The following is a 12,624-nucleotide window of genomic DNA, read 5'->3' on the forward strand; positions in this document are numbered from 1 at the left end:
CTGAAAAATTTTCATCTTAGTTTTAGTGATTTAGTTTATGTTTAACCCATTTGACATTTTTCTCTCCCTCTCTCTCCCCTATCCCATATATCTTTGTATTATAAGTATATGCGAAGTATGTGTTGGTGCATGTGCCCTCTCTCTCTCTCTCTCTCTGTGTGTATGTGTGTGTGTATGTTTGACGCCAGGGTAGGCACATGTTGGGATCTTCTTCTATCATGTCTCTCCTTGAGCTGGGAATTCAGGGTTTTTTTTTTTTTTTTTTTTTTTTGGCTAGGCTGGTAGCCAGCATGCCCAACAGTTCTCATATTTCTGTCCCCCAAAGTGTTGGGATTATAGATGTATATAAGACCACACCTGGCATGTTAATTGGGTATGGGGTATATGAACTCAGGTCCTCACATTTGTACTACAAGTACCTTGACCTCCAAACCATCATCTTGACAGGCTTCACCCCAGATTTTCAAACAGTGTCACTCTTGACTTGTAGATTGACTGATGAATTGGTGTTGGGTGCAGTTCTGGGCATTTCAGCATGCTAATAGCATGCTTGGTCTCTACTCCATAGATGACAATTGCATCTCTCATTCCTATGGTAGCAGTCTAAGAAGAGGAGTTGAATTATGAATGGGCAGAGATCTGGTTCACTATGCCATGTAAAGGGAGACCTGTAATAGACAATGGAGTCTGAAGTCATCTAGTTTGGTGACCATACGGCGGTGCAGGGAGGACACATGGAAGTCTGTACCTCCTGCCTCTGCCGAGCCTTGCATAATCCTTTGGCTATTCCCAGGCTGTGTGTTTTATACGTCAGTAACAGTGAGTGGATCATTTCTCTGGGATCTATGAGATGTTCTAGTAAGTTATAGAAACTGGGGGAGGGTGGATATTGAGAATCTTGGACTCCTTAGTACACAAAATTGTCAAAATCCCCTGCTTGAGGTTGATATCTGGAGTGGATGACATTTCATGAGACTGCAGTCTTAACTTGGAGTCTGATGGTTACTCTGGGCAGTTAGTGTCAGAACTGAAGTAATTGGTCACTTGGTTGGTGTTGGAGAAATGATGTTGAAAAAGGCTCTGCACATTTAGTGTCAGGAGTCGAAGAAGAAGAAGAAAAAAAAAAACAACCACAAATGTTAAGTTTATAGCTCAATAAATGATCACAAACTGAACACATAACCTTTCAGGCCAAGGAATGGACTAACAGCGATAGCCCAGAACTCCCTGTGCTTGAAGCGAGTCACCCTCTCTCTTTCTCCCAAAGGCACTTGCTATTTTGACTAACACTATTTGTTAGTTTTCCTTCATTTTGAACTTTATATGCCTTCTGATGCTATAGGCTCTAAAATGGCTCCTTAGTGGTAAATTATGCCCTGTAGGGAGCAGCTTGTTACACTTGTGAGATAAAGAGAGAGAATCTTGTCTTTATTCCTTTATGCAATCTAGCCCTGGAAGTCTGTTTGTCCTTAGTACTAAAGTGTCAGCTGTGCACCAAGAGACATAGCATTAAGCAAACAGCACTTATAAATTAAAACTTGCTTTTAATTAATGAGCCAGACTATAATTTATGAATGATTATTGACTCAATAAAGTTAATTACAGCCCTGCATATATGACCAAAGCTATAATATTAATCAAATCCACCCGACCTTCTCTGTATAACCCATGACAAGAATGTAAAATCAGTTTGAAATGATTGCATTTGGGAGGCAGAATAGCAGTTATAAGCAACAATACTAGAGCTAGACTTGCGGATGGTTTTGGCTATAACCCTGAGAGTTCTTAGTCTAGTTGCTTAATTTTCCTGAGACTCAATTTTCTAACCTGTAAGATGGGGCTAAGAAAATTTGTAAAGACTAAATGAGTTAGTTAATATAAAATACTTGAATAAACATGTTTGCTACTATCACTAATACTCAGAACCACAGCCTTAGGAAGAAAAGCATGAGGCCTAATGCTCACATACAAGAGCACATACTTACCACACAGCTAAAATTGGGGATTGTTGCATATTTGTAAGAATAAGGATATAGCAACATCTGAGCATAGGCATGAAAAGACAGGTACGCCCTGATGCGCTTTCTGTGTTTTCGAAGGAAGTTAGCTACAGCCTTCACTTCTGGTTCAGATTCTGGGAAAGGACCACAGTATGTATCATCACAAGGGTGTGCGGAGGCTCCTTCATCTGCAAGTCAGAAAAGAAAACAGCGTGAGTGTTCAGGCAGGGAAAAAGCCAGAAAAACAAACAGGCGTCGTTAAACTAGGTCTTTTCTTATTGCTTTTAAAAACTGATATTATTGAATAAGTAATCCAATTTCTCATGTATAGAAATCAATAATGAAAATTCTGAGCAGATACAAGCCTGCACTGTAGGAGGGCCTGAGTGGGTGCTGGCACTAGTTGTTTAAGACCTCGAGGAACACTTTGAATGAACATCTTTCTTAGTTGTTAGTTCTTGTGCTGGAGAAATAATTCTGTGCAATCCCCTACAGAAGGCTCTCATTTACATGCTCCACAACACCTGCACTTTCTTTTTCATAACAATGAACAGATGTGTAATTAGTGCTCAATATTTACTCACTTACCATTCACCAGTGTTTACACTGTTCTCAAGGCCTGGGATACAATGGAAACGACACACAGAAAAGTCTGTGTCCTGTTAGAGCCCACATTCTGTCAGGATTCTCTGTTCACTCTTACCTCTTGCTGGCTGGCGCCCTAGCAGCTTAAACAGTACCTGAGAAGTGTTCTACAAACGTTTACTGACAAACTCAATATCAAATCAAAAGAAAAGAGCAGACGTTTGAAAAAGTGTCTGATAATAGGCAAATATTTATAGATTATAAAGATAGGGAAGAACACAGGTCTATATAAAATCTATTATATTTATAGATCAGAGAAGTCCACACCCATTTATAAAGACCTAGGGTACTTCTTATCTTGGGGATCCACTTGTGTTAAGAAAAAATCGTTTAAACTAAATTTTATTTATTTTTCTTTTGAGACAGGGTCTCATGTGACTCAGGCTGGTGTTAGACACCTAACTTTCCTTCCTCAGCCTCCTTGGGTACTAGGATTATAGGTGTGAGCTACTATGTTTGACTCAAATGTTAACTTCTTAACTTTTTTTTCAGTAACCATTTTGTATAGATTTATTAGGAAGGCTATACACAACTAAGAAGAACTATGACAACCACAAAACATCGATGTTCTAAGAAAATTCGGCTACAATCATATTTTGTGCATTTATTTTATAGTGTTGGCCATTGTCACTCCCCTACTTATAGAAAACAATATTAGCCTCTTAACTCATTGTCTAACTCATTATTTAACTCGGGGCTTAACTCGGGGCTTAACTCAGGACTCAACTCATGGCTTAACTTGTGACTTGAATGAATACAGTTGAACCTATTAGTGAGTTGGTTTGAAACATTCACAGAAGACAAAAGAAAGGGATAAAAAGGCTGGAAAAATGAGACAGAAATAAAAGAAAATGAGAAGTAGAATGAATGTCAACGTGACTAATAGGGGACCTAGAAGGACAGAAAGAAAAGTAACATTTGAAGAACTGGTAATTAAATTTTTCAAAAATGAAGAGAAAATCAAACAGACATTACTCACGAAACACAAGACACAAGAAGGAAAATATCAGCACATGGACACAGTCATGTCTAAAGAAAGAAAGTGATTTCAGAGGAAAAGATGGGCTTTTTACAAAGAGCAAGAGTCAAATGAACATTTGACTTTTTAAATGTTCATTTTTATTTTTTCTATGTCTTTGTGTACACCTGTGCATGTGTGTGAGTCTCTCTCTCTCTCTCTCTCTCTCTCTCTCTCTCTCTGTGTGTGTGTGTGTGTGTGTGTACCAAGTTCATGCCTAGTACCAGAGAAGGACACAAAGGTTGTCAGATCTCCTTCATTGCTGTGAGCAACTGTGTGGGTGCTGGGAACTAAACTTGGGTTCTCTGTTGCAGCAGCAAGTGCTCTTAAGCACTCAGCCATCTCTCCAGCTTTGATGTCTGAGTTTTTTTTCTTTTTTTTTATTAGATATTTTCTTTATATACACGTCAAATGCTATCTCAAAAGTTCCCTATACCCTCCCCCTGCACTGCTTCCCTACTCACCCACTCCCACTTGGCCCTGGCATTCCCCTGTACTGGGGCATATAAAGTTTGAAATACCATGGGGCTTCTCTTCCCAGTGATGGCCGACTAGGCCATCTTTTGCTACATATGCAGCTAGAGACACAAGCTCTGGAGGTACTGGTTAGTTCATATTGTTGTTCCACCTATTGGGTTGCAGACCCCTTCAGCTCCTTGGGTGCTTTCTCTAGCTTCTCCATTGGGGGCCCAATGTTCTATCTTATAGATGACTGTGAGCATCCACTTCTGTATTTGCCAGGCACTGGCAATAGTCTCATACAAGACAGCTATACCAGGGTCCCTTCAGCAAAATCTTGCTGGCATATGCAATAGTGTCTGGATTTGGTGGCTGATTATAGGATGGATCCCTGGGTGAGGTAGTCTCTGGATAGTCCATCCTTTCGTCTTAGCTCCAAACTTTGTCTCTGTGATTCCTTTCATGGGTATTTTGTTCCCTATTCTAAGGAGGAATAAAGTATTCACCCGCTGGTCTTCCCTCTTCTTGATTTTCTTGTGTTTTGCAAATTGTATCTTGGGTGTTCTATGTTTCTAGGCTAATATCTACTTATCAGTGAGTGCATATCTAATGACTTCTTTTGTGACTGGGTTACCTCACTAAGGATGATATCCTCCAGATACATCCATTTGTCCAAGAATTTCATAAATTCCTTGTTTTTAATAGCTGAGTAGTACTTCATTGTTTAAATCCATTAAATCCATTCCTCTGTTGAGGGACATCTGGGTTTTTCTAGCTTCTGGCTATTATAAATAAGGCTGCTATGAACATAGTGGAGCATGTGTTCTTATTACCAGTTGGAACTTCTTCTGGGTAGATGCCCAGCAGAGGTATTGCTGGATCTTCCAGTAGTATTATGTCCAATTTTCTGAGGAACCTCCAGAATGACTTCCAGAGTGGTTGTACAAGTGTAATCCCACCAACAATGGAGGAGTGTTCCTCTTTTTCCACATCCTCACCAGCATCTGCTGTCACCTGAATTTTTGATCTTAGCCATTCTGAGTGGTGTGATTTGGAATCTCAGGGCTGTTTTGATTTGCATTTCCCTGATGATTAAGGATGTTGAACATTTTTTCAGGTGCTTCTCAGCCATTCGGTATTCCTCAGGTGAGAATTCTTTGTTTAGCTCTGTACCCCATTTTTTAATGGGGTTATTTGAATTTCTGGAGTCCAGCTTTTTGAGCTCTTTGTATATATTGGATATTAGTCCCCTATCAGATTTAGGATTGGTAAAAATCCTTTCCCAATCTGTTGGTGGCCTTTTTGTCTTATCGACAGTGTCTTTTGCCTTACAGAAGCTTTGCAATTTTATGAGGTCCCATTTGTCAATTCTTGATCTTACAGCACCAGCCATTGCTGTTCGGTTTAGGAATTTTTCCCCTGTGCCCATATGTTTGAGGATTTCCCCCACTTTCTCCTCTATTAATTTCAGTGTCTCTGGTTTTATGTGGAGGTCTTTGATCCACTTAGACTTGATCTTTGTACAAGGAAGTAAGAATGGATCAATTTGCATTCTTCTACATGATAACTGCCAGTTGTGCCAGCACCATGTGTTGAAAATGCTTTCTTTTTTCCACTGGATGGTTTTAGCTTCCTTGTCAGAGATCAAATGACCATAGGTGTGTGGATTCATTTCTGGGTCTTCAATTCTATTCCATTGATCTACCTGTCTGTCATTGTACCAGAACCATGCAATTTTTTTCCATAATTGCTCTGTAGTACAGCTTAATGTCAGGCATGGTGATTCCACCAGAGGTTCTTTTATCATTGAGAAGAGTTTTTGCTATCCTAGTATTTTTATTATTCCAGATGAATTTTCAAATTGCTCTTTCTATCTCAGTGAAGAATTGAGTTGGAATTTTGATGGGGATTGCATTGAATCTGTAGATTGCTTTCGGCAGGATAGCCATTTTTACTATATTAATCCTGCCAACCCATGAGAATGGGAGATCTTTCCATCTTCTGAGATCATCTTCAATTTTTTCTTCAGAGACTTGAAGTTCTTATCATACTGATCTTTCACTTCCTTAGTTAGAGTCACACCACGGTATTTTATATTATTTGTGACTATTGAGAAGGGTGTTGTTTCCCTAACTTCTTTCTCAGTCCGTTTATCCTTTGTGTAGAGAAAGGCCATTGATTTGTTTGAGTTAATTTTATATCCACTTACTTCACTGAAGCTGTTTATCAGGATTAGGAGTTCTCTGGTGGAACTTTTGGGGTCACTTATATATACTATCATATCATCTGCAAATAGTGATATTGTGATTTCTTCCTTTCCAATTTGTATCCCCTTGATCTCCTTTTGTTTTCGAATTGCTCTGGCTAGAACTTCAAGTACTATATTGAATAGGGAGGGAGAAAGTGGGCAGCCTTGTCTAGTCCCTGATTTTAGTGGGACTGCTTTGAGTATTTCTCCATTTAGTTTAATGTTGGCTACTTGTTTGCTGTATTTTGCTTTTATTATGTTTAGGTATGGGCTTAGAATTTCTGATCTTTCCAAGACTTTTATCATGAATGGGTGTTGGATTTTTCAAATGCTTTCTCCGAATCTAAGGAGATGATTATGAGGCGTTTATCTTTGAGTTTGTTTATATAGTGGATTATGTTGACAGATTTCCATATATTAAACCATCCCTGTATCCCTTGGATGAAGCCAACTTGCTCATGATGGATGATTGTTTTGATGTGTTCTTGGATTCGGTTTGCGAGGATTTTATTGAGTATTTTTGCATTGATATTCATAAGGGAAATTGGTCTGAAGTTCTCTTTTTTTTTGTTGGATCTTTGTGTGGTTTAGGTATCAGACTAATTGTGGCTTCATAGAATGAATTGGGTAGAGTAACTTCTGTTTCTATTATGTGGAATAGTTTGAGAAGAGTTGGAATTAGGTCTTCTTTGAAGGTCTGATAGGACTTTGCACTAAACCCATCTGGTCCTGGGCTTTTTTTTTTTGGTTGGGAGACTATTGATGACTGCTTCTATTTCTTTAGGGGAAACAGGGCTGTTTAGATCATTAATCTGATCCTGATTTAACTTTGGTACCTGGTATCTGTCTAGGAAGTTGTCCATCTCATCCAGGTTTTCTTGTTTTGTTGAGTATATCTTTTGTAGTAGGATCTGATGATGTTTTGGATTTCCTCAGGTTTTGTTTGTTATTTCTCCTTTTTCATTTTTGATTTTGTTAATTAGGATTCTGTCCCTGTGCCCTCTAGTTAGTCTGCCTAAGGGTTTATCTATCTTGTTGATTTTCTCAAAGAACCAGCTCCTGGTTTGGTTGATTCTTTGAATAGTTCTTTTTGTTTTCACTTGGTTGATTTCACTCCTGAGTTTGATTATTTCCTGCCATCTACTCCTCTTGGGTGAATTTGCTTCCTTTAGTTCTAGAGCTTCGAGGTGTGCTGTCAGGATGCTAGTGAACACTCTCTAGTTTCTTTTTGGGGCACTCAGGGCTATGAGTTTTCCTCTTAGGACTGCCTTCATTGTGTCCCACAATTTTGGGTATGTTGTGGCTTCATTTTCATTAAACTCTAAAAAGTCTTTAATTTCTTTCTTTATTTCTTCCTTAGCCAAGGAATCATTGAGTAGAGTGTTGTTCAGTTTCCACGTGAATGTTGGGTTTCTATTATTTATGCTGTTATTGAAGATCAGCCTTAGTCTGTGGTGATCTGATAGGATGCATGGGACAATTTCAATATTTTTGTATCTGTTGAGGCCTGTTTTGTGACCAATTATATGGTCAATTTTGGAGGTGGCACCATGTGGTGCTGAGAAGAACGTATAACCCTTTGTTTTAGGACAAAATGCTCTGTAGATATCTATTAAATCCATATGTTTCATAACTTCTGTTAAGTGTCCATGTGTCTCTGTTTAGTTCCTGTTTCCAGGATCTGTCCCTTGTTGACAGTGGGTTGTTGAATTCTGCCACTATTATTGTGTGAGGTGCAATGTGAACTTTGAGGTTTGCTAAAGTTTCTTTAATGAATGTGGCTGCCCTTGTATTTGGAGCATAGATATTCAGAATTGAGAGTTCCTCTTAGAAGATTTTACCTTTGATGAGTATGAAGTGCCCCTCCTCGTCTTTTTTGATAACTGTGGGTTGGAAGATGTTTTTACTCATTATTAGAATGGGTACTCCAGCTTGTTTCTTCTGACTATTTGCTTGGAAAATTGTTTCCCAGCCTTTCACTCTGAGGTAGTGTCTGTCCTTTTCCCTGAGATGGGTTTCCTGTAAGCAACAAAATGTTGGGTCTTGTTTGTGTAGCCAGTCTATTAGTCTATGTCTTTTTTATCGGGGAATTGAGTCCAATGATGTTAAGAGAAATTAAAGAAAAGTAATTGTTGCTTCCTGTTATTTTTTTGTTAAAGTTGGGATTCTTGTGGCTGTCTTCTTTTAGGTTTGTTGTAGGATTACTTTCTTGCTTTTTCTAGGGCGTGGTTTCTGTCCTTGTGTTGGTGTTTTCCCTTTATTATTCTTTGAAAGGCTGGATTCGTGGAAAGATATTGTGTGAATTTGGTTTTGTTATGGAATACTTTGGTTTCTCCATCTATGGTAATTGAAAGTTTGGCTGGGTATAGTAGCCTGGGCTGGCATTTGTGTTCTCTTAGTGTCTGTATAACATCTGTCCAGTATCTTCTGGCTTTCATAGTCTCTGGTGAGTAGTCTGGAGTAATTCTAATAGGCCTGCCTTTATTTGTTACTTGAACTTTTTCCCTTAATGCTTTCAACCTTCTGTCTTTATTTATTGCGTTTGTTGTTCTGATTATTATGTATTGGGAGGAATTTCTTTTCTGGTCCAGTCTACTTGGAGTTCTCTAGGCTTCTTGTATGTTCATAGGCATCTCTTTCTTTAGGTTTGGGAAGTTTTCTTTTATAATTTTGTTGAAGATATTTGCTGGCCCTTTAATTTGAAAATCTTCATTCTCATCTACTCCTATTATCTGTAGGTTTGGTCTTCTCATTGTGTCCTGGATTTCCTGGATGTCTTGAGTTAGGATCTTTTTGCATTTTGAATTTTCTTTGATTGTTGTGTCCATGTTCTCTATGGAATCTTCTGCACCTGCAATTTTCTCTTCCATCTCTTGTATTCTGTTGCTGATGCTCACATTTATGGTTCCAGATTTCTTTCCTAGGGTTTCTTTCTCCAGGGTTGTTTCACTTTGGGGTTTCTTTATTGTTTCTACTTCCTTTTTTAGGTCTTGGATGGTTTTGTTAAATTCCATCATCTGGTTGTGTGTTCCTGTATTTCTTTAAGGACTTCTACCTCTTTAGCAGTGTTCTGTATTTCTTTAAGTGAATTTCTAAAGCCCTTCTTTATGTCCTCTACCAGCATCATGAGATATGATTTTAAATCTGAGTCTTGCTTTCTCGGTGTGTTGGGGTATCCAGGACTGGCTGAGGTGGGAGTGCTGGATTCTGATGATGGTGAGTAGTCTTGGTTTCTGTTAGTAAGATTCTTATGTTTGCCTTTCGCCATCTGGTAATCTCTGGAGTTAGTTGCTATAGTTGTCTCTTGGTGGAGCCTGTTCTTCCTGTTAGCCTCTGTCAGCAGACATGGGAGTCTAGCTCTCTCCTGAGTCTCAGTGGTCAGAGTACCCTCTGCAGGGAAGCTCTCCTCTTGCAGGGAAGGTGCACAGATATCTGGTGTCCAGACCTGCCTCCTGGCTGAAGATGAAGGCCTAAAACCGAAAACCGGGCCTGTCCCAGAAGATGTGTTGCCTCTGCAGTCTGCCTGCTCCCCTGCGCAGACTGGTTTCTGAGGGACATGGGACACCAGATGGCTCTCTCACCTGCTCTGGTGATCAGAGCCCTCCCGGGCAGACATCTCTCCTCTGGTGGGGAAGGTACCTGAATTTCTGGAGCCTGAAACGGGGTCTGTCCCAGTAGCTGTGTTGCTTCTGTAGTCTGCACTCTCACCTGCGCAGTCTAGTCTCTGAGGGATTCAGTACCCAAGATGGCTCCCTTATCTGCTCCTAAAGATCCCTCCTGGGGGGACACTTCTCCTCTGGTGGGGAAGGTACTCCGATGTCTGGAGCCCAAAACAGGGCCTGTCCCAGAAGCCATGTAGCTTCTGCCTGTCCCAGAAGCTGTGTTGCTTCTGCAGTCTGCTTGCTCACCCTTCCCAGTCTGTGGAGCTCACCTGGGCAGACTGGTCTCTGAGAGCGATGTCTGAGTTTTTAACAGTAGCATTGGAAGTCTTGTATACAAAATGTCTCATTTTTTCTTTCAGTGCTTGTATCAGATCCAGAGCCTTGTAAGTATACCGCCCTGAGCTATGTCCCTAGCCTTGTTGTTGGACAGAGTTCTACCATGGAATCCATCTTGTTTTCAAAACCTTGATCTTCCTGCCTCCTCCCTAAGGATTGTACCAACACATTTGGCTTCAAAATTCTTTTTCTTTTTAAAAGAAATTTGAATCTTGACTTTTTTTTTTCAATCTAACTGTATTGTACTCTGATACACTTTGAAAAATTCCTGGAGGAAATGTTTTAACAAAATGATACAATAAAAGTTATTTTTAAAAGTGTACAATTTAGTTTTAAAGCTAATTACAGAGCTGCATAACCAGCACTATTTAATTGTAGAATGATTCACATTATTCCAAAAGTGTTACTTCATTAATGTGTATAGCTAATACATATTAGTTAAAAAATTTTAATAAATCAATTATAAAATAAGAAAAAATTCTCAAACATTCCAGTTAATGCAAACTGGTGGAGCATGGGGATCAGAGGGTGTAAGAGTGTGCCCAAATCTTGTACCCCTTTTCCTCAGTTTTTCTATTAGCATGTATTATACATAATAATGGATTTTATTCTGACATTTCCTTATATGAATATACTTTGATTCTGTTGGTCCACAAGTACCTCTCTTGTCTCCATCTCTCTCATGCTGATCCTGTTTGTCTTCCCAGCTCCAACTTAGTTCCCTTCTATGTCTATGCTTGCTTGCTTTCTTTTTTCTTTCCTTCTTTTGTTTGTGTGAAGCAATAAGTTTAATTAAAGTTACATGCAGGAGCATGGACAACTTATAAACCACCAAAGAAAATGCTTCTGCCTCCCTGAGCAACCACTAACTGCTTATTTTGACCATCAACTTCAGGAATGGCTGTGGCTTGGTGAGTCCCCTCTTCCTAGCTACAATAACTTCCAATGCTGTCTTTCCCCTGAGACTCCTTGAAACAGTTAAGAGGTCTAGTGTGCCTCCTCCATCCATTCCCATGAAAGATGTTGATAGGCCCAAGAAGACTGTTCCCTCTCCCTCTCCCTCTCCCCTCTTCCTCTCCCCTCTTCCTCTCCCCTCTCCCTCTCCCCTCTCTTCTCTCCCTCTCCCCTCTCCTTCTCCTCCCCCCCAAAGAAGATAATATAGATGCTGATTAAATTCAGAAATTGATGTTGAAAGACCCAAGTTTGGGGGGGGGGGTTGGTTGGGAATAACAGAGGAAAAATAGAACACAAATTGACAATTAACAAGAGTCATTGTGAAATGTTTACCAGAAAGTATTGAAGGAGAAAAAGTAAACAGTAGAGAACAGGGCAGGAGTAAGATAGCAGAAACAAGTCTTAGGGTAGCACTGATTACAAGGATATTTTCCTGTAGTGACTTGTGTTCCCATGCTAATTATGTTACCCAAAAGCATGTTTGCAGTGTCCTGCACATAGGACTAAAGGAAACCTGTATCCAGTTGGTTTTTGACTGGTCAATAAAGTTACTGGAGGCCAATCGCTGGGCAGGGAGATAGAGGCGGGAATTTTAGAATTCTGGGGAAGGGACCAAAGAAGGAGGAAAAGGGAATTCTGCCATGACCAGGGCATAGGAGACAGGCCACGCCCTGAAAGGTGCAGGAGGGAGAGACAGCCAACAGAGGGAGAGACAGCCAACAGAGGGAGAGACAGCCAACGTGTAGGTTCAAAGGGAAAGCTGCCCAGCAGGGTCTAGGGCAGCAAAGTTAAAATATAAATTCAGTAAGTATTACCTCAGCAATATCGAAGGGGAGTGTGTGTAAGCCACAAGGAGTTAGGAAGTGGCCCAGCCATTGAGCTGTTTTAGATATTTAAAATATAAGTCTGTATATGTACGTGTGTCTTTCGGGAATCCAGAACACTGGGGCAGTAGCCAGAAGCACAGAAAATAGAGAGCAGATTAATATAATACCGTTTCATTTTCCTGTAAAAAATAAACCACAGCAATATCATTTCTACATAATTAAGTTGTAGTAGAGACAGCAGGTGTCTGCCTTAAGGATTGCAGCAGCTTCCTGCCTCCTAGGCTACAATAAGTTGGGTCTTAAAGTGATAGAAATGATACTGTTGCTGTCCTTGAGACTAGCAGTATAAAATCAAGACATCAACAGAGCTGCCCTCTCTTTGGATGTTCTAGGAAAGAATCCTTCCTTGCCATTTTCAGCTTTTCCCTGCTCCTACCATACTTGATTTGTAACCGTGTTACTTCAGTTTCTGTCT

At 39.9% G+C, this 12,624-nt stretch overlaps 1 protein-coding gene across 4 annotated transcripts in view; it reads right to left on the reverse strand.

Annotated features, from left to right (window-relative positions):
* Cpa6 (carboxypeptidase A6) overlaps positions 1–12,624 on the reverse strand; it is a 424,263-nt gene that overhangs the window by 39,491 nt on the left and 372,148 nt on the right. For all 4 annotated transcript variants that reach the window (XM_011238392.3, XM_011238393.2, NM_001289497.1 and 1 more), the window contains one exon: positions 1,986–2,188. In XM_011238392.3, coding sequence (XP_011236694.1) covers positions 1,986–2,188 — 203 coding nt within the window. The remainder of the gene's footprint in view (positions 1–1,985; positions 2,189–12,624) is intronic.

Source organism: Mus musculus, chromosome 1, assembly GCF_000001635.26.
Source record: "Mus musculus strain C57BL/6J chromosome 1, GRCm38.p6 C57BL/6J".
Classification (NCBI taxonomy): Eukaryota; Metazoa; Chordata; class Mammalia; order Rodentia; family Muridae; genus Mus; species Mus musculus.